The 18,811-nt window shown below is 48.7% G+C and overlaps 2 protein-coding genes across 6 annotated transcripts in view; both read left to right on the top strand.

The window, feature by feature from the left end:
- Positions 1-9,284, top strand: part of SEPTIN6 (septin 6) — a 28,566-nt gene extending 19,282 nt beyond the window's left edge. For 2 of the 5 annotated variants that reach the window (XM_050310310.1, XM_050310308.1), the window contains exons 7-10: positions 174-342; positions 833-965; positions 1,632-1,822; positions 8,768-9,284. In XM_050310310.1, the coding sequence (XP_050166267.1) occupies positions 174-342; positions 833-965; positions 1,632-1,822; positions 8,768-8,777 (503 nt within the window). In that variant the 3' untranslated portion in view covers positions 8,778-9,284. The other 3 variants (XM_050310309.1, XM_050310312.1, XM_050310311.1) reach the window with 3 other exon arrangements.
- A 934-nt stretch (positions 9,285-10,218) lies between these two features.
- NKRF (NFKB repressing factor) lies at positions 10,219-18,229 on the top strand. Its single transcript, XM_050310960.1, has 3 exons — positions 10,219-10,549; positions 13,607-13,728; positions 15,784-18,229. Exons 1-3 carry the CDS (start codon positions 10,344-10,346, stop codon positions 17,775-17,777), a joined length of 2,322 nt encoding a protein of 773 aa, XP_050166917.1. The 5' UTR covers positions 10,219-10,343; the 3' UTR covers positions 17,778-18,229.
- Positions 18,230-18,811: the final 582 nt, after the last annotated feature.

The following is an 18,811-nucleotide window of genomic DNA, read 5'->3' as shown; positions in this document are numbered from 1 at the left end:
CTTTATGATCTCATTGGGAATTACCCTTTGCTAAATCCTTGTGTCAGGCCTATAGCGACAGTCTTCTCTGCTCCAAAGGGCTGTTAAACCTGTTGGAGGAGTAGACAAGTGGGAATGCATGAAGAGATCTTTGTTTCTGTCCCCACCCTAGTCCTTACCATGTCTTCTTGCAGTGGAGAATGAAGCTCACTGCGACTTCGTGAAGCTGCGGGAGATGCTGATCCGCGTGAACATGGAGGACCTCCGCGAGCAGACCCACACCCGCCACTACGAGCTGTACCGGCGCTGCAAACTGGAAGAGATGGGCTTCAAGGACACTGATCCAGACAGCAAACCCTTCAGGTGAGATCCTGGAGGAGACAGGAGAGGCTGGGAGAGGCGTTGCTGGACGTGCTGCGTGCGTGTGTAAGAGTGTGTGTGTCCTTCAGAGAGCACGGCAAGAACCGATGCAGCAAGAAGACCTGCCAGCTCTGATCAGTCCAGTTCAGCAAAGGTACTGGCTGAGTGAGGGAGGGTGAAAACACGGGGAGCATGGGCAGGACTGACTGAAAGTAAAAGAGTAGAAATATCTGTGCTGCAGAGACACAGCAGTGTTCCTCTGAACTAGTGTTTATTGCCAGCTGGTTTCTTTGAATTGCCCAACATTCAACATACAGAAGAGTGCAATAGATCCCAGAAATTACTGGATAAAAAAGACCTCGGGCACCCGTGGGTGAGTGAGTAGCAAATGTGTTGTGTTCAAGCAATATTCACAGTGAGGGCCTGATTTCAGAAGGTCAGAGGAAGCAGAGTTTGTCCCAAATCCTATCAATGGACTTTCCTTTCTTTTTAGCTTACAAGAAACTTATGAAGCCAAAAGAAATGAGTTTCTGGGGGAACTGCAGAAAAAGGAAGAGGCAATGAGGCAGATGTTTGTCCAGAGAGTCAAGGAGAAAGAAGCAGAGCTGAAGGAGGCTGAAAAAGAGGTGAAGACTGCAGTACTTGTCTCTTCATGGTTGTGAGTGATAGATTCACTCCCAAGTAGGTACTTGCCAAAGCACTTTCTGCAAAGTGGGGTTTAGGAATTTCTTACCAAGAAGTCTAAGGTTTAACTTGGATGGGGATGTTCGGGTGTTCATCCTGTAGGACACAACTGAATCACAGTTTCATGTGTACAACTTACTGCACCAGGAAAGGGCCATAGACTTGATTCTGCTGGAGAGGGTGCAGTGGGGCAAAAGTCAAGGAGAGAAGCAGCCCCTGAATAAAATTGTTATACAAAAAGGAAACCCATATAACTTCCTTAACATTGTGAAAAACCCATTAATTTACTGACCTTTAAAAAGGAGTAAGGGAGAGAGAGACCCCTGGAAATGGATTAGGGATTTTTTTACAGTTATGCTCTCTCAATCCTCTGTTCTTAGTGTGCACAATGATGCCTCACTAGAACACTGCCTGGTTTGTGAATTGTTGTGGAAGGAGACTGTTCCCTGCTCTTGTCTAGGCACTGTCAGCTCAGGAGCTAGAAATTGTGTAGAGACCAAGGAGACTCGCAGGCTCAGATCTCAAGGGATCCTTCCATCTTCCTCTTTTCCCATGCACAGAGTGTCTGGTAGTGCTGGGTCCTGCTCACCTCTCTCCTTTCCCTTTAGCTGCATGAAAAGTTTGATCGCCTGAAGAAATTACATCAGGATGAAAAAAAGAAGCTAGAGGATAAGAAGAAGTCTCTGGATGATGAAGTAAATGCATTTAAACAAAGGAAGACAGCAGCTGAATTGCTTCAGTCTCAGGCTCAGCAGGCTGGAGGATCGCAAACTCTTAAAAGGGATAAGGAAAGGAAAAAGTAAGTTGCTAACCCAGTGGTACTTGCTTTTTGGCAATGGTTCTCCTTTACTAATTTTCTGGGTGTTCATATCTCCCTCCCAACATAGCCAGTCCTTATCAGGGGAAGGTTTGCAGCCAGATTTAATCCCTAGTAAGGCTGAGCAGTAGCTGGAAGTGTTTAACCTTCAGCTGTCATCTTGAAGAGCCGGGAGCAGTGCTAACCTCCCTCATTGCCTGCTGGCAGCATGGGAGAGGATGAACTTTTTATTCCCCTAGATTGCCTGCTCCTCCCCTGGTCTGTCAGTGCTTGTAATGAAGTGGAACCACCCTAGCTGCCAAGGCAAGCGTGTGGATAGCAGGGATGTTCCTCTGCCCCTAGAGAGGAGCATGTCCTGTCTCAGGGTCTTACTTGTTCAGGTTGGGAAACAACTTGGAGTGTGAAAAGTCTTGAATTAGAGAATCTGCAAAATGTAAGGCTGCAAAATGGGGAGACAGGTTACAGCACCTTGTTAGCACTAGTACTCTTCTACAGTCCTAAATCAGCTTTTTGCCCTCCACATAAGCAGTTGGAGATACTGCATGGCTTTAGCAGGGGTTCCCCATGCCAGGGATTGGGGTTTCAGGATCCACCCCCTTGGAAGAGCCCTGGGATCTGGGCAGTGCCCCTTAGGAGCCTGGGCTTCTAATGCTCTGCAGTTGCTCAAGAGCAGCCAGCTCTTGACAGTGAAACAGTCCTCCCAGTTCTCCCAGCAGTGAGCAGTTCCTTCCCACTGGGGTACATTTCCCAAAATGGAGCACTGTGCCACCTGGGTGTGTGTACAGAGAGTGGTGCAGAGACAAACAAGGGTCTGGTTTTGTACCACTGCCACAATCCCCCCTCTGCACGTCCAAATCCAGAGTAAATCCAGAGTAAATCTTGCCTGCACTATGCAGTCTCAAATACATGAGGAGAAAGTGCCATCAAATTGGACAATGTGGGATGTGCCTAGAGAGCTGACAGCATTGTTTGTCAGGGAAAAAGCCTGTGACGATTAAACTTGGAATCAAATGAGACAGGAGAGGAAACACCCAATAACAAAAATGAGATCCTGGTTTAGTCTTTCAGTTTTGAACTGGAGCTGCTTCTGTGTCAACATTCTCTTCTGATGAGTAATTAGTGCTGCCCTTTTCTCACTAGTCTGTTCCTTTTCCCACTACCTATTTTGATTTGCTCATTTGAATTACCTTCAGGGGATTTTAGTATCTTTTCATGCTGAGGAGTCTGAGACTGACTGGGAGCAGACTTCTCTCCCCAGCCTGGACTGTGTAAGGAATACACAACTGAGTTCTTTCATGCTTACAGCCCTCAGACATCTGCTCACTCAGGACAGCAGACTTCAGCCCTGAGATTAGTCAGGGAAAAGGGAAACAAGGTGCCCTATAGTTATCAGCAAAGAGTTGCTGTGGCCCAAGTCACACTCTTGTGCTTCTGATCCCAGAAGAGCTCCTTGACATCAAGCACATTGATATGGAAAGGCTTTGGTACTGTCCTGGTCATTTAAGGGCACAGAAAACTCCATGACAGAGATAGGTCAGTGCCTCAGTATGGCTTGGGAAGATATTAGGGGGATTCCCTCTCCTCTGGGAAAATAGCTCTGTTAGAAATGGTGCTGCTTTCTTTGCTCTTTAACTTCTCCAATTGTCCTTAATAATCTATTTCGGTATTTAGATCATAAATTTTCCTTAACAATCCATGAATTTCACAAGCTGTAGCTTAACTGTAGCTGGTTCACTACTGTCTGGCAGTACACTAGCCTTTTTCACAGGTGACTCATTTAAACCTAAGCGCTGTGTAATTTGCACTAATCATAACTTAGTTTATTTTTGTTGTTTTTTTTGTTGTGACATCATTATCATCATCATCATTAGCTCTTTACCTGTGTGCTGTTTTACAGTTAGCTGCTGTTTGGCTGCATGGTGCATGAGGCACATTGTCCTGGTAAGCGTCATTAACTAATAGAGCCTCACAGTGGGATCAAGTACCCTTCCTGAAAAAGGAAGGGTAAAAGAAGCCTATAAGTATTATCTCTGTCTTCCTCTGCTTTCACCCTCACAATATGTGCTCTACCAGTCTCTCTCTACGTATGCAGTTGTAGAAAAGGGATGTAATTGTCTTTAAAGATTCTGCAAAGTAAAATGCAGAGACTTTGTATTAGGATATTAAACATAAAAAAGAAGGATTAGGTCCTTTTCCTTTTAAATCTTCCCAGCACTTTGTTGGCTCTGTTCTCTTTATTCCATCTCCCTCAGAAATAAATTATATTCTTTAATCACGCAGGCCATGTTGATACTATGGCAACAATTGCTATGGAGATGTGGTGCTGATGATGCAGCCCAGCCAGCCACGTAAATGTCTCTTCCCTTTCTTCTCCTTCCCTCCCACCCCTCCCAAGTTGTAGTGTTAACTTGTGGTTACAGTGCAGGTGAAGGCAGATCCAAGAATAGTTTCTACCCCCCTCTTCATATACTAACAGATAGTAAAGTCTGCCAAGCCTGGAGCTCTCCTTTGTCCCAAAGCACCAGAGAATCACCAAACTGTGTGTGTGTGTTTGTGTGCATGTATGTGAGAGAGAGGGAACATTAAAAAAGCTACTGCTGAGTAACCAAACCAATATTCACTTGCTGACAGATTATAGTTGATTATCCAAAACCACAAGGGGTAATGGGATGAGCATTAGCAGATAATGAAGGCTCTGAAGAGAGACTGAGAGTCTTTATGGCATTTTCAGGAGGCAAATGGGTCACCCATGGATTGACTGTTCAGTTGTAGCAGGCAGACACAGACCCACACCCCTGGGAGCCATGCCAAGTGTGCCCATGGCCAGGGTAAGGATAGAGGTAGAAGAGGGCTGTGCTCAACTTGTGTCCAGAAGGCCTGCCAGAGCACTTAGCTCCTGAATAAGGCCAGGATCCAAGTGCCTGAGGAGTTTTGCCAAGTTTAGTGCAGAGAGTTCCCGCTGGAGGAGAGCCCTGTCAGGGGTGTTATGCTGTGAGTCTGCTCTGCTCCAGTTGCAGTGACTGTCAGTGGCTCTGCCTGCATGTGAGCAGGGGTGTGAGGTGGCCACAAAGTCATGGCCAAGCTTGTGGAACACATAGGGCTGCCTGGAAGGGTTAACAAAGCCAGCAGTAAGCAAGGGTCTGCCCTGCAGTGCCTGCATCTGCTGTAAAAGGAAGGGTCATTTAAACAAAGATGCACAAGAAATGACCCTGCCTGGCAGGAGAGCAGCATCCTCATTAGGGTTATTAGTTAAACTGCTAATGACAGTGGTCTGCTTACAACTAGCTTGAGTGTGTTTAATTGAGCCTTTTTAATTTGTTGTTGATTCTCTGGTGAGAGGAAAAAGGAAGCTCCCACAGGAATGTCTTGCTTCTTGACAGAGCAGCAATACTCATTATCCAAGGCAAGGGTGAGAGGCCCCAGGCTGAGGTGTGCAGGCCTTTCAGAGAAGTGACCTGTTGGAACAGCAGCTCTTAACCATAAACCACTCTGAAAAATCAGCCTCGAGTCCACCCTTCCCTGCAGACAAAGCTAAAACTTACATTCCCTTCTGAATAGTCTAGTCTAAATTATGGTCTGCCCTTAAATAGGTAAAAGCTGATTCCAGGATTCCTTCCCTCTTAGCTCCACCAAGGAAAATGGAAAAGCAAGTAAACATCACACTGTCAGTGAGAGGCATTTGAATGTAGTTTAAATAGGACCTTCCACTTAACAGAAGAGCTTCAGAAGGGTCTTGCACTGCCTCGAACTGGAGCTTGCAATTGTCTTGAGCTGTCCAGTTGAATTAATGGAACGGTAACTGTAAAACAATGAAAAGAACAATTCTCTGCTTATCAGGCTCTGAATTTGAAAAAATAAGCTCAAAGGAGAACTGTTCATTCTGGTGCTGAGTACGAGGGCACAGCTAAAGTGCAGTTAGCGTGAACATTACTGATTTTTGTTGGGTTTGGATTGCTTTTGGCAGCCCTCGTAACTGTACACTGTTGTGTGCCGGGCTTTGAATGAAATGAAGTTCTTTGTTCCCGCTACACAAATGCAGACAGTGCCTTTTTCAATGGGCATTTGTCGTTGCTAAATTAAATATGTATATATGGTACTTTCCCAGAATTCAAAAAAACACTCTCCATATTGATCCATAAAGTATTCCAGGGCTCCACTGTTTTGCACGAATACAAACAAGTCACAGTTGATGAGTCCTGTAGCTCGCAAAACTGTGAGAGGATTATTATAGAAAATAAATTTGGTTCATCCCACTGCTGAGTGTGTGTGTGTGTATGCATGTGTGTGTCTGCATAGAGCATGTTCTGTAGTCAAATTAAACATCATTAACACTTAGCAACATTTCTTTTTGTGTGTGTGTGTAGGAAACATTTGTATTTTTATTTTGTTTAGTGTTTTGGGTTTTTTTTGTCATTAATCCATAAAACCATTAACCTGCCTTTTTCTTTCATTTTCAGTCCGGGTTTCCTGTAGAGCCTTTCCCTTCGCACCAGAGGCAAATGCCCCACCCCCGGTTAACACGCGGCTGTGCCACTGTGCCTGTCTGCTCACCTTTGCCCAACCCCCTGTGCTCACCATTCTGGTTTAAGCAGAGCCTTGGGCTCTTGTGGTTGACCCTGTGAGGAGCTAGAGCTGCCCAGAGGTGCTCGTGGCTGATTCCCAGTGCTCCCGTGTGTGTCCCCTCTTCCCACTGCTCAGCTCTTTGTCCCCGCTCCGTGCTGTGCCAGGGCTGCTTGGGGGGTGTGTTTACCTCCCCAATGCTGCTGTGGGGTGGGATGTGCTGTCTCAAGAGGCTGCTGCCCTCTCCCCTTATTAATTTGCTGTGCCTAACCCCTTGTCACCCCCTCTGTGCTGCCATGTGTGCTTCATACAATTTTCAAGGACTTTTTGCAAAACTTGACATCCTCACAGGCGTGGGCCTGAGTCCAAACGTCCTCAGGCTCGGGGAATTCTCAATTTTGGATCCATGGTTTGCAACTAAGTGTTCTCTGAATGCTGCAGGGGTCACGAAGGATCTCTTGCCTTGTCTCCCTCTCATTGTGCTGGCCTGGATGCACATCCTGGATCCAATCTCAGGGAAAGCTGGACACCTTGCTGTACATATCAGTGTTTGTGAAGAAAGACGATGCTGTTTCTTTGACTTTCTTCTCAGTGATTCCAGCAATTTCTGGTTTTAATGCGAAAACCTGTATGTTTTGTAGCTGGCATCCATTTAAAGGTGTACAGATGTTGGCAGGTTGCTTTTCATATTTTCAATTCAGCAAAAGCCTTGTTTTTACTGCAAGATTTGCACTAAAAAGGAGGGTATTTTGCTGACTGGGCCAGGAGTTCACTCTGGCCAAGTGCAACTGTGGTTTGCCTGCAGGTGTCTTTTCTGTGTATTTCTGGCTGAGTTTTGTTTTTAAATAAAGAGTTCATCAGACAGTGAATTCTGGTTAACATTTACTTCTTTTGTTTTTTGTTTTCTTTGCCCTTCTTTTACAGTAACCCATGGCTCTGTACTGAGTAATTACCCCTGAATACAATGGGCTGGAATGGACCTTCATTTACTTGTTAAATCGGAGGGTCTAATAAACCATGACAGCATTTCAGCTGTGACCTTTCCAGGGTGTTACCCTTGCTCTCTCCTATATTCTCATTGTGGTTCTGTCTTTGCTATGTACTGATGGTTATTGCTTTTATTAAACAATGTAAAATTACTGCTAACAAGATTTCAGATGCTGCACCTTTCAATCCTACCATACTTTTTTTTACCCTACAATTAATGGATTCCCCTTCTTCCTGGTCTCTCTCCACCTAGATAGACAAGGGACAGGGAATTAAATTCTGTGAGTTATTTTTGCTGGCAAAATAACAACGCAGTTAAAATGTATTTATTGGTGACGTTAAAACGACAACACCACCTTAGTTTAATTATCACATAGTTTAGAGATAAAGCACTCTTTTCTTTTTAAACTTGGTGTCATTTTCATGGCATCATCTATCTTTTTTAATTTTCTTTTATTTTTTCTCTTGCTAGTTCATGCTCCTTGGAGACTAGCATGTAAATCCTGGTTTCCATTTCAGAGTTGCTTGTTGTGGCCCTGATTCTTCAGTCGTGCTGTGGGCGGGCTCAGTGCTCTGTGTGTGGGTGAATCCACACGTCCTGCCCCTGCTGAAAGATCAGGATGCATTGCTGCCAAACAGCCTCAACAAAAACCCTCCCAACCCTGGGTTTTTAGGAGACAAGCACGTGTTAGGCCTAGCCCTGTTGGGTGGTGCTGTTTTAGTGCAAGCTGCTGCTCAGAGTTTTCCTGGAGAAGTGCTCTGGGTGATGCCAAAGGCCCACGAGCAGTTCCAGCGGTGTCAGCCCATCTCCTGCTCACAGCAGCAGCTGCCCAGACCACACCATGGGCTGGGCTCCATTTCCAGCAATCAGGGCAGTCCAAACTCTTGACTGCAATGTATTTTCTCAGGTATTCACCATAAACACAATTTCATTTCCCATAGAACTCTTCAGTTGCTTTGTGGTTTGTTTGGGGGTTTTTAGGAAGTTAAAATAATTTGAATATTTCTACTGTTGCATGTTACCCTGCTCCCCAAACCAGTCAGTATCAATCTGTCAAGGATTTCTAGATTACCTGCTAAATAACCATTTAATGTTGCTTTTTTTACCTTACTGCAGGTCACTGACTGTTCTTCCTGACCATTTGCCATATTAGAAAGTTATTTAAAGTTATGCAAAGTCTTCAAAAAGACTTTAACGAAAAAAAGGGGTTTATATGTATGGTTTCTGAAGGACGTGAGGGTACCACAAGGAGATGCTGTCTCTCCTCTGTCAGCTGTTTTCATGTTGCATCTCTTTTTCTTGCTTTTTGAGTGTCTTTCTCTTTTTTTGCTAATCTTCTGGTTTTTTCTCTTTTTTTTTCCCCTTTTCTCTCTCTGTAGCTTTTTTTAATCTGTCTTCGCCAGCTGCACTGTGTCTGAGGGAGAAGACTGCCACTTCTAGAAGAGTTTAAGGGTCTTTTGTCTGGGGAGGGGGGAACAAATCTTCAGTGTTAGTGTCTTGGAAAGAAGCTCTTTTACTGACTTGCATGATACCTAAAATTGAAGTGTCTTGTAATTTGTGTGACAAGACAGGGTGATATGGGGGGAACTGATTGTTACCTGGGATTTTGAAGAGCGACAGAAATGTGATGTTTGGACTAATGATGTAGCGAATACATTTTCAAACGTTGTTATGGGCATATTTTTTTTCTAATGTTGTCTTTAATAATATAAATGTCGTGGGCTTCCCTGGGGTGTGAAGCCTAAGGAATATTTTCAATATGCTATTGTTTGACTGGTTTTGGAAACCGTGCATTCAAGAATCAAAGGAAATATGAACATAGTGCAACTTGCTCTGTTGGCAGCCACAAAATATTTAATTTTATCAAAGAAATAAAGTAAGAACTGTGTGTTTTCACTGGTGTCCTCCTGTGTCTCACCACCCTGTTAAACAAGCCTGGTGGACGTGAGTCAAGTGGTACTTCCTTTTTCCTACCTGCACCTCCTCCTGTTCTTTGAGGTCAGGGAAAGCTGGCAGCACCAGGAGGGAGAGGCGGTGCTGGGGGCCGCTATAACCATCACAGCGGCCCCTCCGCACCCTGTGAGCTGGTCCAGAAGTGCCGGACCAGCCCCGTCCTTACCTGCCCGCTCCCCGCATGCTTCCAGAGCCCCCTCCCCATCCCGGCCCCCTTCCCTTTTTACACATGGAAGTGCGTGAAAACTGCACCGCGTTATATATATATATATATATATATTTACACGGCAAAACACCGAGGAACCGGCACTGTTCCGCCTGTGACCTTTCTAACTTTCATGTCAATTTTAAATAAAAAATGACGAAAAGCCAGCGCGCCTGCTGTGGTTTGTGTTCGGGGCTGGGGGGGGGGTCCCAGACCGTCACGGGGGAGTCAAAGCCCGGCGGGGACGGTGGTCCCGGGGGCAGGGGCGGGATTCGTGGAGAAAGGAGGGGAAGGAGAAGGGAGGGAAGGGGAGGGGAAGGGGAGAGGAGTCGGGACTGTCGGGACTGTCGGGACACTCCTCCCGGGGCTGCCCTGGCCCCGCCCCCGCCTGGCCCCGCCCCGCCTGGCCCTGCCCCCGCCCGGCCCGCCGCCGCCGGCAGGGGGCGCAGTGCCCCGCCATGGCGGCGGAGTCTCGCGGCGTCTCGCGCGTCCGTGACGCGCGGCCACGTGAGGCGGTGCCGGCCGGGCCGCTCCGCTCGGCCCCGCGCGGGTGACGGGACCGGCACCGGGACCGGGCGGGGGCGGGACCGGGACGGGTGGGGCGGCGGGGCCGCGGCGGCACCGGCACCTGCCAGCGGGGCCGGGGGGGGAGCTGAGGCCGGGCCGTGCCGGCGCTCCCCGTTGTCCCGCAGCGCGCCGCGGCCTGGTCCGCACGTGGGGCCTGGTCCCGCCGAACGCGCCCCGGCCCGGCGGGTCCGCGCCCACGGCCGGGTCCGGCCCCGCCGCCTGAGCCCGCCATGGCGCCGCCGCCCGCTGAGCCGCAGCCCGAGGCGGTGGCCGAGCCGGCCGTGGAGCAGTGGCGGCAGTACAACGAGACCGAGCGGCAATGGGCGCTGCGCCGCCGCTTCATCCTCCGGCACCTGCCCGCCTACCCCGGCGCCGCCATCGACCGGCTGCTCGCGCTCTCCGTGCTCTGGACCAACCACGTCTTCATGGGCTGCAGGTGAGCCCCGGGGGCAGCGCGGCTCGGGGGGTCCCGCCTCGGGCAGAGCTTTGGAGCCCCTTTGGAGAAGGGGTCAGGCTCCCGTCGCGGCCGGGTCTCGGCTCCAGCTGCCTTCTAAAATACACTGGGGCGGAACGGGCTGGGACGGGAGTATTTCGGCTCCCGGACAGTTTTCTTTGCTCAGGTTCGCCCGTGTTTGTACGTGGAGCGAAGCAAACTGCTGGAAAAGTTCATGTGTGTTTTGAAAGTAGTTCTCGCTGTCCCGCCCCCGGGACTGGTTAGGCTGGCGGTGCTGTGCTTTGTCATTGGAGTGAGCGCAGACAGCAGCCTGTACAGTGCCCGTAATTCTCGGCTTTTCTGGGAGAAACAGCTCTGTGGGATGGCAGCGGTCCTGTGTCGGGATTGCCAGAACCCAACCGAATTGTAACCGACCGGGTCGTGGGGATCTGCAGGAGCGACACCCGCGTTCCGGCCGACACCTCCCATGCTGTGGTTGTTTTTAAGTGGACGTGAGGCTTTAAGGGCAGAACCATCCGCTTAAGGACCAACCTCAGCCAGCCGTGCAGTGACAGAGGAGTTCGTGAGCGCTGAGGACTTCGATTACTGTTCCGACCCCGGAGCCTTGTGTGGGGAATACTTTGTGTCATTTGTGTAGAGCCGAGTCAGCATCCTTAAATACAGATCTGCCTGTTTCCTTTCTGGTTCAAGTACTAAGCTGTTCCGCTCTGCAAGCACCGAAATTAAGCATAATTTGAAAATAGCTCCCAATTCCCAAGCTTGAGTAGTATGTTAAAGTTGAGAATATCTTCTTGAGAGACAGGCTGTGTGGGCCATCGGCCCATGTTAGTGCGTTTGTGTGTTGTCTTGGGGGGCCTTTTTGGTGCCAGTGCTCTTGGGAATTGGTGCAGTGATACAGGCTGCTGGTAACAGAAGTGAATGAACAACTGTGTGTGAGGATCTCAGATCCCAAGAACTGATGGAGTTTAAGCCTGTAAGTGCACATGCTCCCCTGATGATCATCTTCACCCCTAGCTCTCAGGGGAGATGGAATTTGGGCAGGATGGATGTGGAGCCACTACCAGTGAGGATGTTTCCCCATGTTGTGCCCAGCCGGGAACACACAGCAGAGAGGAACATGCTGGGCTGTTCAAGACAATTCCAGCTTTGCTTAGTATTGTCTGGGAATGGGGGGGACCCACAGCATTCCCTGGAACTGCCTTTTGCTGCTTGGGAAGAGCTGTTGTTGCTGTATCAACTGAATGGCTTCGAAGTTTGGGGGATTTTTGTTGTTTTCTCTTTAAGTTTGCTGGTTGTCATTTGAGTTGGGGGACTTGGTTTTTGTTTTGTTTTGTTTTCCTATTGTTGATTATTTCCTGGCTGAAGACAACCTGTTTGTCAGAGTAAATACAGATTAAAGTCTTTGCTGATGAAATCTGAGTGAGTGTTGTGCTGGGAGGTGATCTGGAGAATGTCCAGAAGGCTTAGAAAACATGGTCTGTGAGGAGGGAGTTAAGTAGAAGGCTCCATTTAGTTTAGGGAGGGATGAGAGAAGATGTTTGTGTTTTCAGATAAGTTCAAGGTGGCTGCAGAATGGGGTAGGGGGAAGCATTATGCTCTACAGCTACTGGGATCAGGGTAAGGTGTAATGTATTAAAATCACACCAGGGAGACTTCAGTGAGGCACTAGAGGGGACTTCTCTGCCCCCCTGGCAGAAATCTGAACCCCAAAGGTCTCCATCCTTTGTGGTGAAGAAGGACATATGTCAAATCTAAGCTGTTCTTGCACCCTGCTGGAAAGGGACATTGTTTGTCACAGGTATTGCCTCTTCCCTGCAAGCCAGAGAGAGGAACAGAGATTCCCACCCCTCTCCCTTTTGGCTGTGAGGGGGTGAGAGTGTCACCACTGTCGGTTTCCCTTTGATCCCTCCTGGCATTTTCTTCCCCTGCACAGTTCCACTGCCCCTCTGCTGGGGGCTGAGCTGTGCTGGGACTGCAGGAGTGTGTGCTCAGAGTTCTCAGCCAGGAATTTAAATGGATCTGATTTCTGCCTGGCCCTCTAAATCAGGAGCAGGAAGGGCATTTCTTGAGTGGAGGGTGAGTGGATTTCCAGAGCCCTTCAAACAGTAGTATTTAAAAGCTTGGTCAAGTTATTGCAGCACTTCATGACACTTGTGGACTCCTGTCCATGGGCAGTGACCTGGTGCTTCTGACTTTGGATGGTGAGCACACGTGGAACAGGTGCAGCATTGCTTGTTCTCTGTTCTGAACAATGGGGTGAAGCTCTCAGAGGCTGCTTTCAGGCTATGATTGTAGGTTATCCTTGGATAGAAAGATTTAGGGTTTTTTTCCTGTTCAGCTTCAGTGTGCAAATGGCTTGAAATCGTGTGACAGATGCCCCAGAGCAATGGAAAACTGAGCTGGTCAGGGCTGTGGGGCTGGAGAGGGACGGGGCTGTGCCGTGCAAGTCCTGCCTGTGCAGAACTCTGAGTGCTGGGGCAGGGTCAGGGTTTGCTCGGGGTGTTAGAGCCTCCTCACCTCTGTTGTGGCTCGGGGGTCTGAAGCATTTTGGTTACAGCACCAAACCAGAATTTAGTCTGGCTTTTTAAAGAGTGGTTGATGAAGGCTGAGCGGGGCCTCTGTCACCTGATTGCGGTGCTGGTGACGTGCGGGCTGTGGCTGCTGCCCCACAGGGGACTCCAGTGCCAGCCTGAGCTCCTGAGCTTAGTTCACTGAAGCTGCTCCTCCTTCTCCACAACCTGTGTTCCTCAGTGCTCCCAGTAGCTCTGCCAAATGTTTTGTCAGATACACTGTTGGTGTGGTGGCTTCATGGTTCGTTATTCACAAGTGAGCCCCCTCAGCTTTCTACCCACGCTGGACTGGCCATGGCAGGGGGACAGTGCTCAGCTCTGCTCCAGCACAATCAGGGGAGGTCTCCCTTGCACCAGCTGCTGTGTCCCAGGCAGCCTCAGTTCTCGTTTTACATGACAAAAGCTGGTGTGTGCACGTGTGTTGCCCGTGGGACCGGCTCTCAGGTGGTTTGCTGTTGGATCCACACAGATACGGCGTGCAGGTCATGGAGAAGGTTCTCAAGATGGCCGAAGGCATCGACATCGGCGAGACGAGGACGTACGAGTTGGTTCCCAGCAGGAAGCTCAAGAGACACCGCTCTCCATCGGACAGTGAGTATTTGTGCCTGTGTCAGGGGCCCCCTGCCCTGCCCTGCCCTGCCCTGTCTGGTGGGCATCAGTGGGACTGTGGGGAGGGCAGTGACAGCGGACATGGCAAATGGGAGAAGTGTCCATGACGTGCTCTGCTGGACTGCAACCGCTCCCCCCCACTGTCGTGTGTAAGTCATGCAGAGTTCTCTCTTTGCTTAAGAAAATACCATTTTTCATTTAAATTATCAGGTAATTGGTTTCCTCTAGGGATAGTGTTGGGAATCGAATCTGTGTAATGAAATCCCTGTCTGCCTTTCTCTGCTGTGGTGAGGGGTGATGTTCTAACCCAGGGAGGGGTTGTACGTGCATGGGGAGATGTGGAGCTCAGCTCATTGATTTTGAGTTATGACCTGCCTGGAGAATTGTGGGGAGGAGGGGTGAGATGATGTGTAGCTTTGGCTTTGTTTGTTTTTAATTCCCTGCTGGAATGGAAGAGACCTGCCTGTGTCAGCCTAGTCCCATGGGCTCAGGGGTCAGTGTTCCAGCTGTAGGTTTTCCAGTGGAGGAAATGCAGCAGGCAGAGGAGGCTGGCAGTTCAACAGGCTCTGTCTGCTGGCTTCTCTGCTGCACCTTCAGAGCTGCCTGCCCTCCCTCTGGAGAGGGGTGGGAATTGTGCCCCTTGGTGGGGTTTGGGTGCAGGCAGGCCCTTGGCTCTGTGCAGCAGAAATGTGTGTGTCCTGTGTGAAGCACAGGGCTCCTCTAGGCTTGGATATAATCCCAAGCTCTGCCAAAGTTGCTTCCCTTACTTTGACAGCCAGCAATCTTTCTGTGCTGCCATGGGCCAGCTGTAAAACTGAGATAAATACTGCTTTTCTCCCATGTTTTGTCTGTCACAGGCAGCAGCTCTGAGAGGAGGGTTTCTCTGTGGCATGTTGCACAGACAGCATAAAGAGCTGTTCTGCTGGCAAGAGCCTTTAGGTGCTGCTGCAGTGCAACCATCAAAATACAAACAGAGCAAGAAAGGGAAACATTGCCATAATTCATCAGAACTGATGGCCAAAGGGTGTAACGTGTGTGTAAGAGCTTTGTCACCTGATTTAAGTAGGAAGGAGGGGCTGTTTGTGCTGCGTGCAGAGCGTTGTTTTCACCTGGAGGGAGCTGGGCCATGATAACCACGCTCTGGTTGATGTCTAGACAGATGTGCTGCCTGACCTATATTATTAGAGCTGCACACGTTGGCCCTGGATCAGGCAGCATTTCCCAGCACTGAGGTGGCCTTTTGCTCCCCCGATGAAATTACACACATGTACCACGTCAGCCTGTGGGCGCTAAATCTTTCACAGAAGTCTTGTATAACCATCCCTTAGATGTTACACATTTGCTTGTCAGCTATTTGATTCTCCTTTTCTGCAGTCGCTGTGCATGTCAGGATAGTCTGCCTCATTTGCATGTCTTCTGGTGAAGGAACAAGAGGTCTCTCAGTAATGTGTAATGGGGCCCCCAGCCACTGCAGCTTGGGCAGATTTCTCCATGTTTGGTGCCCTTTAGCCAAAAAAGAAATACTTTGACAGAAAATGTCAAAGCCAGTAACAACCCTGTGTGTTTTGGAAAGGAGTTCAGTCTCACCCCCTCAGAAGAGAAAACCTGAAGATAAAGTAGTTTAACTGAGATCATTCCACAGCCATGCAGCAGAGTCTGAGCTGAGGCTCTAGTCCTGCTCTGGTGTTCTGTCTTGTAGTTTTATTTGTTTTAGTAGCTTTTAATGGATTAACTTCAGAAATGACTGGATGGGTTCAGTGGGCAATGCTGGGGGACAGCATTGTGTAACTAAATATGCAGAGATTTTTGTGTGGTAGTTGTAGAGGTGGAAATACCACTGTAGTGACCTGCACAAGAATGACTGGTCATCTTTGATCAGTTGTGAATGTCTTTGGAAAGAAACCTCTTGGGTTTTGGCTCAGGAGTGCAAATCCTGTGTTTAGAGCCCACAGGCTCCTCATGGAGATCACTCTCTGAAAACATTGCCTGCCTATCATGCACATATTGGTAATTGTGTAATTTTGTCCCATTCCATAGGTCCAGAGCCGGAGGAGGTTCCTGAGCCGCCCAAAAAGGTGGTGCCCAAGTTCCGAGTGCGCCCACGTTTTGAACCCATACACTTTGTCACCAGTGCTGAGAAGGATGGCAAGAAGGACAACTCTCTGGATAACCAACCACAGGAGGTGAACCAGGAGGCAAATACAAACAGCATGGCACAGCCAGCTGAAAACTGTACAAATTCCTTTGCGAATGCACGGGACGTGGATCCCCAGGTCTCCAGCACAGCTGGGTTAGGCTTTGCAGGCCCAGCAGCAGCAGCAGCCACCAAGAGGGCTGTGAACAGTGTGGACTCCACCACAAGCAGCACGTTGCAGGTTTCTGTTTCCCCTTCAACTGCCCCGTCTGCATCAGAGACTTTCCCTCCGTCAGCAATAATGCTGAAGCAGAGCTTTATGGAGAAACTGTCAGCGGCTGTCTGGAAAAACCTTGCCAACCCAGACGCAAACACGGGGACTGATAAAATTAACTTCACGTATCTTTTGACACGTTCGATTCAGGCATGCAAGACGAATCCTGAATATATTTATGTTCCTCTGAAAGAGATCGCCCCTGCTGACCTCCCCAAGAGCAAGAAGCTCCTGACTGATGGCTTTGCCTGTGAAGTGCGATGTCAGAACGTCTACCTGGCCACCGGCTACGCCGGCAGCAAGAACGGCTCCCGGGACCGAGCGGCGGAGCAGGCAGTGAAGCTGCTGAAGAAGTCCGTGGAAGTTCGAGTTGTCCAGCGGAAGTTCAAGCACACCTACCACGAGGACCTGGTGGTGTGCGAGGCGGGCGTGTGCCGCACGGATTTCCCTCCTGCCCTCAAGCCTCACGAGGAGTTTGTAGTTGCCAACAGGGACTGTGTCCCGATGCAGCCTGGTACGGAATCCGTGAAAGGTTCCGCCAATACCAACAAGCACTGGACTAGTTTTGTCCTCACGGAGAACGCCAGCGACGCAATAGGAATACTGAACAATTCTGCCTCATACAACAAAATGTCTGTTGAATATAAGTACGAATTGATGCCCAACCGCTCGTGGCGGTGTCAGGTGTATCTCCAAGATCACTGCCTGGCCGAGGGGTTTGGCACGAAAAAGACGAGCAAGCACGCAGCGGCTGAGGAGGCCCTGAAAATCCTGCAGAAGATGCAGTCAAATATAGCATCCCTCAAAGTGACCCAGGTGCAGAAAGTGGGCTGCTCATCGCGGGGCTCTGGGAGGAAGAAGGACCTGAAGGACCTGGTGATCTACGAGAACTCCAGCAATCCCGTGTGTACGCTGAACGACACCGCCCAGTTCAACAAGATGACGGTGGAGTACGTGTTCGAGAGGATGACAGGCATGCGATGGAAATGCAAGGTGATGCTCGAGGATGAATTCATCGCAGAAGCAGTTGGAGTGAAGAAATCTGTCAAGCATGAGGCAGCAGAGGAAGCCGTGAAAATCCTCAAAAAGACTCAGCCCACTGTTGTTAATAACCTGAAGAAAGGCACCGTCGAAGACGTCATCTCCAGAAATGAGATCCGGGGTCGATCAGCAGAAGAGGCTTTCAAACAGAAGATCAAAGAAGACAACATTGGGAACCAAATTTTAAGAAAGATGGGCTGGACAGGCGGTGGCCTAGGGAAAGATGGTGAAGGAATTAGAGAGCCTATCTCAGTGAAAGAGCAGTTTAAAAGGGAAGGACTTGGGCTTGATGTAGAAAGGGTGAACAGAATCGCTAAAAGAGATATTGAAGAGATCATTCGAAACTATGCACGCTCAGAGAGTCACATTGACTTGACTTTCTCTAGAGAACTGACCATGGATGAGCGGAAGCAGATACATCAGATAGCCCAAAAATATGGTCTTAAAAGTAAATCCCATGGGCAGGGACACAACAGATACTTGGTGGTGAGCAGGAAGCGGCGCAAGGAAGATCTGTTAGACCAGCTGAAGCAGGAGGGCCAGGTTGGGCATTATGAGCTTATCATGCCCCAAGCAAACTGAGGTGAGGTGTCCCCTTAGAGCAGAGACTGAGCTTCCTGGACACTCGACTAAAGAAAGAGATGCTGCATTTTTCTTGTGGGTAATAATATCATCTTTTACTTTGGCAATATAATTTCTAAAATGTTGTTAGGCGTTTAGAACCGACCGAGTTCTGTTCAAGTACATTAGCACAACCCAAAAGCAGTAGTGCAGTTTCTGTATGTGTCTTTGATATTACTCGTTCCTTCACATTTTAATAGTTTTGTAATAGCAAACACACATGTCCAATGAGAAGGAATTTGACATCATTTAAAATCATAGGTCCCTTATTCTTGAACAAGGAAGGAAAAAAAAAAGCCTTTTTTTTTTTTTTTTTAAATAATTAAAAAAAGCAAAGGAAATGCAGTCTAGGGGCATAAACCTGTATGTAAAATTGATATTAATGACAATAAAGTTTTATTTCTGGAAAAAAAGGATTTGTCACACTTTGTATAAAAAGAAGTGTGAAAACTGTGTTTATTCTTGAGAAATACATATATTGAGGTCTTGTCCCTGCTGTGTGTGTATGTACAGTATGTAACCCTTAACCAGCAGTACAGTTTTATTCATAGATTTGTACCCCGAGTCTCCCATTCTGCGAATCACCGAAGGCACCTTCATGGCCAGCGTATTGGACGGAGAGAATTCCAGCGCCTTTCCACCCTGGAGAACTGCCTGACATGTGCAAATGCCATGGTGAAGTGTGAAATGTAAAAACTGGAGGTAAATGCAGAGCCCACGCTCAAAGATGCTCATGTAGCTTGTGGGGACTGTTATATAACGTATTTTTTTACTTTGAATATCAGCTCTTTAATCTTGAGCAAAACCAAATCTGTGCCTGATTATTTCTCTGCTCCATCCCTGCACCTGTGCTTGTGCCTGTCAAGGGCGATTCACCATAAACTTGTGGCCTTGCTCTGAGCCACGTGTGAGTGTGGCAGCTCTCCAGGAGGCTGGAGGGCTTCTCTCCTTGCCAGGGAAGCAGGCTGACCGCTGGCTGTGCTGCTGCGCCGGTG

The sequence above is a fragment of the Myiozetetes cayanensis genome, unplaced genomic scaffold, assembly GCF_022539395.1.
Source record: "Myiozetetes cayanensis isolate MyiCay16 unplaced genomic scaffold, myiCay2020 scf15, whole genome shotgun sequence".
Classification (NCBI taxonomy): Eukaryota; Metazoa; Chordata; class Aves; order Passeriformes; family Tyrannidae; genus Myiozetetes; species Myiozetetes cayanensis.
Note: the sequence above shows the minus strand (reverse complement) of the source record. Positions and strands in the feature narration are given on the sequence as shown.

Bases quoted from the DNA above. Each gene is read 5' to 3' on its own strand.
- NKRF (XM_050310960.1), top strand. From the start codon at position 10,344: ATGGCGCCGCCGCCCGCTGAGCCGCAGCCCGAGGCGGTGGCCGAGCCG. The intron at 10,550-13,606 runs GTGAGCCCCGGG...GGATCCACACAG, and splicing joins CACGTCTTCATGGGCTGCAG to ATACGGCGTGCAGGTCATGG. The intron at 13,729-15,783 runs GTGAGTATTTGT...CCCATTCCATAG, and splicing joins ACACCGCTCTCCATCGGACA to GTCCAGAGCCGGAGGAGGTT.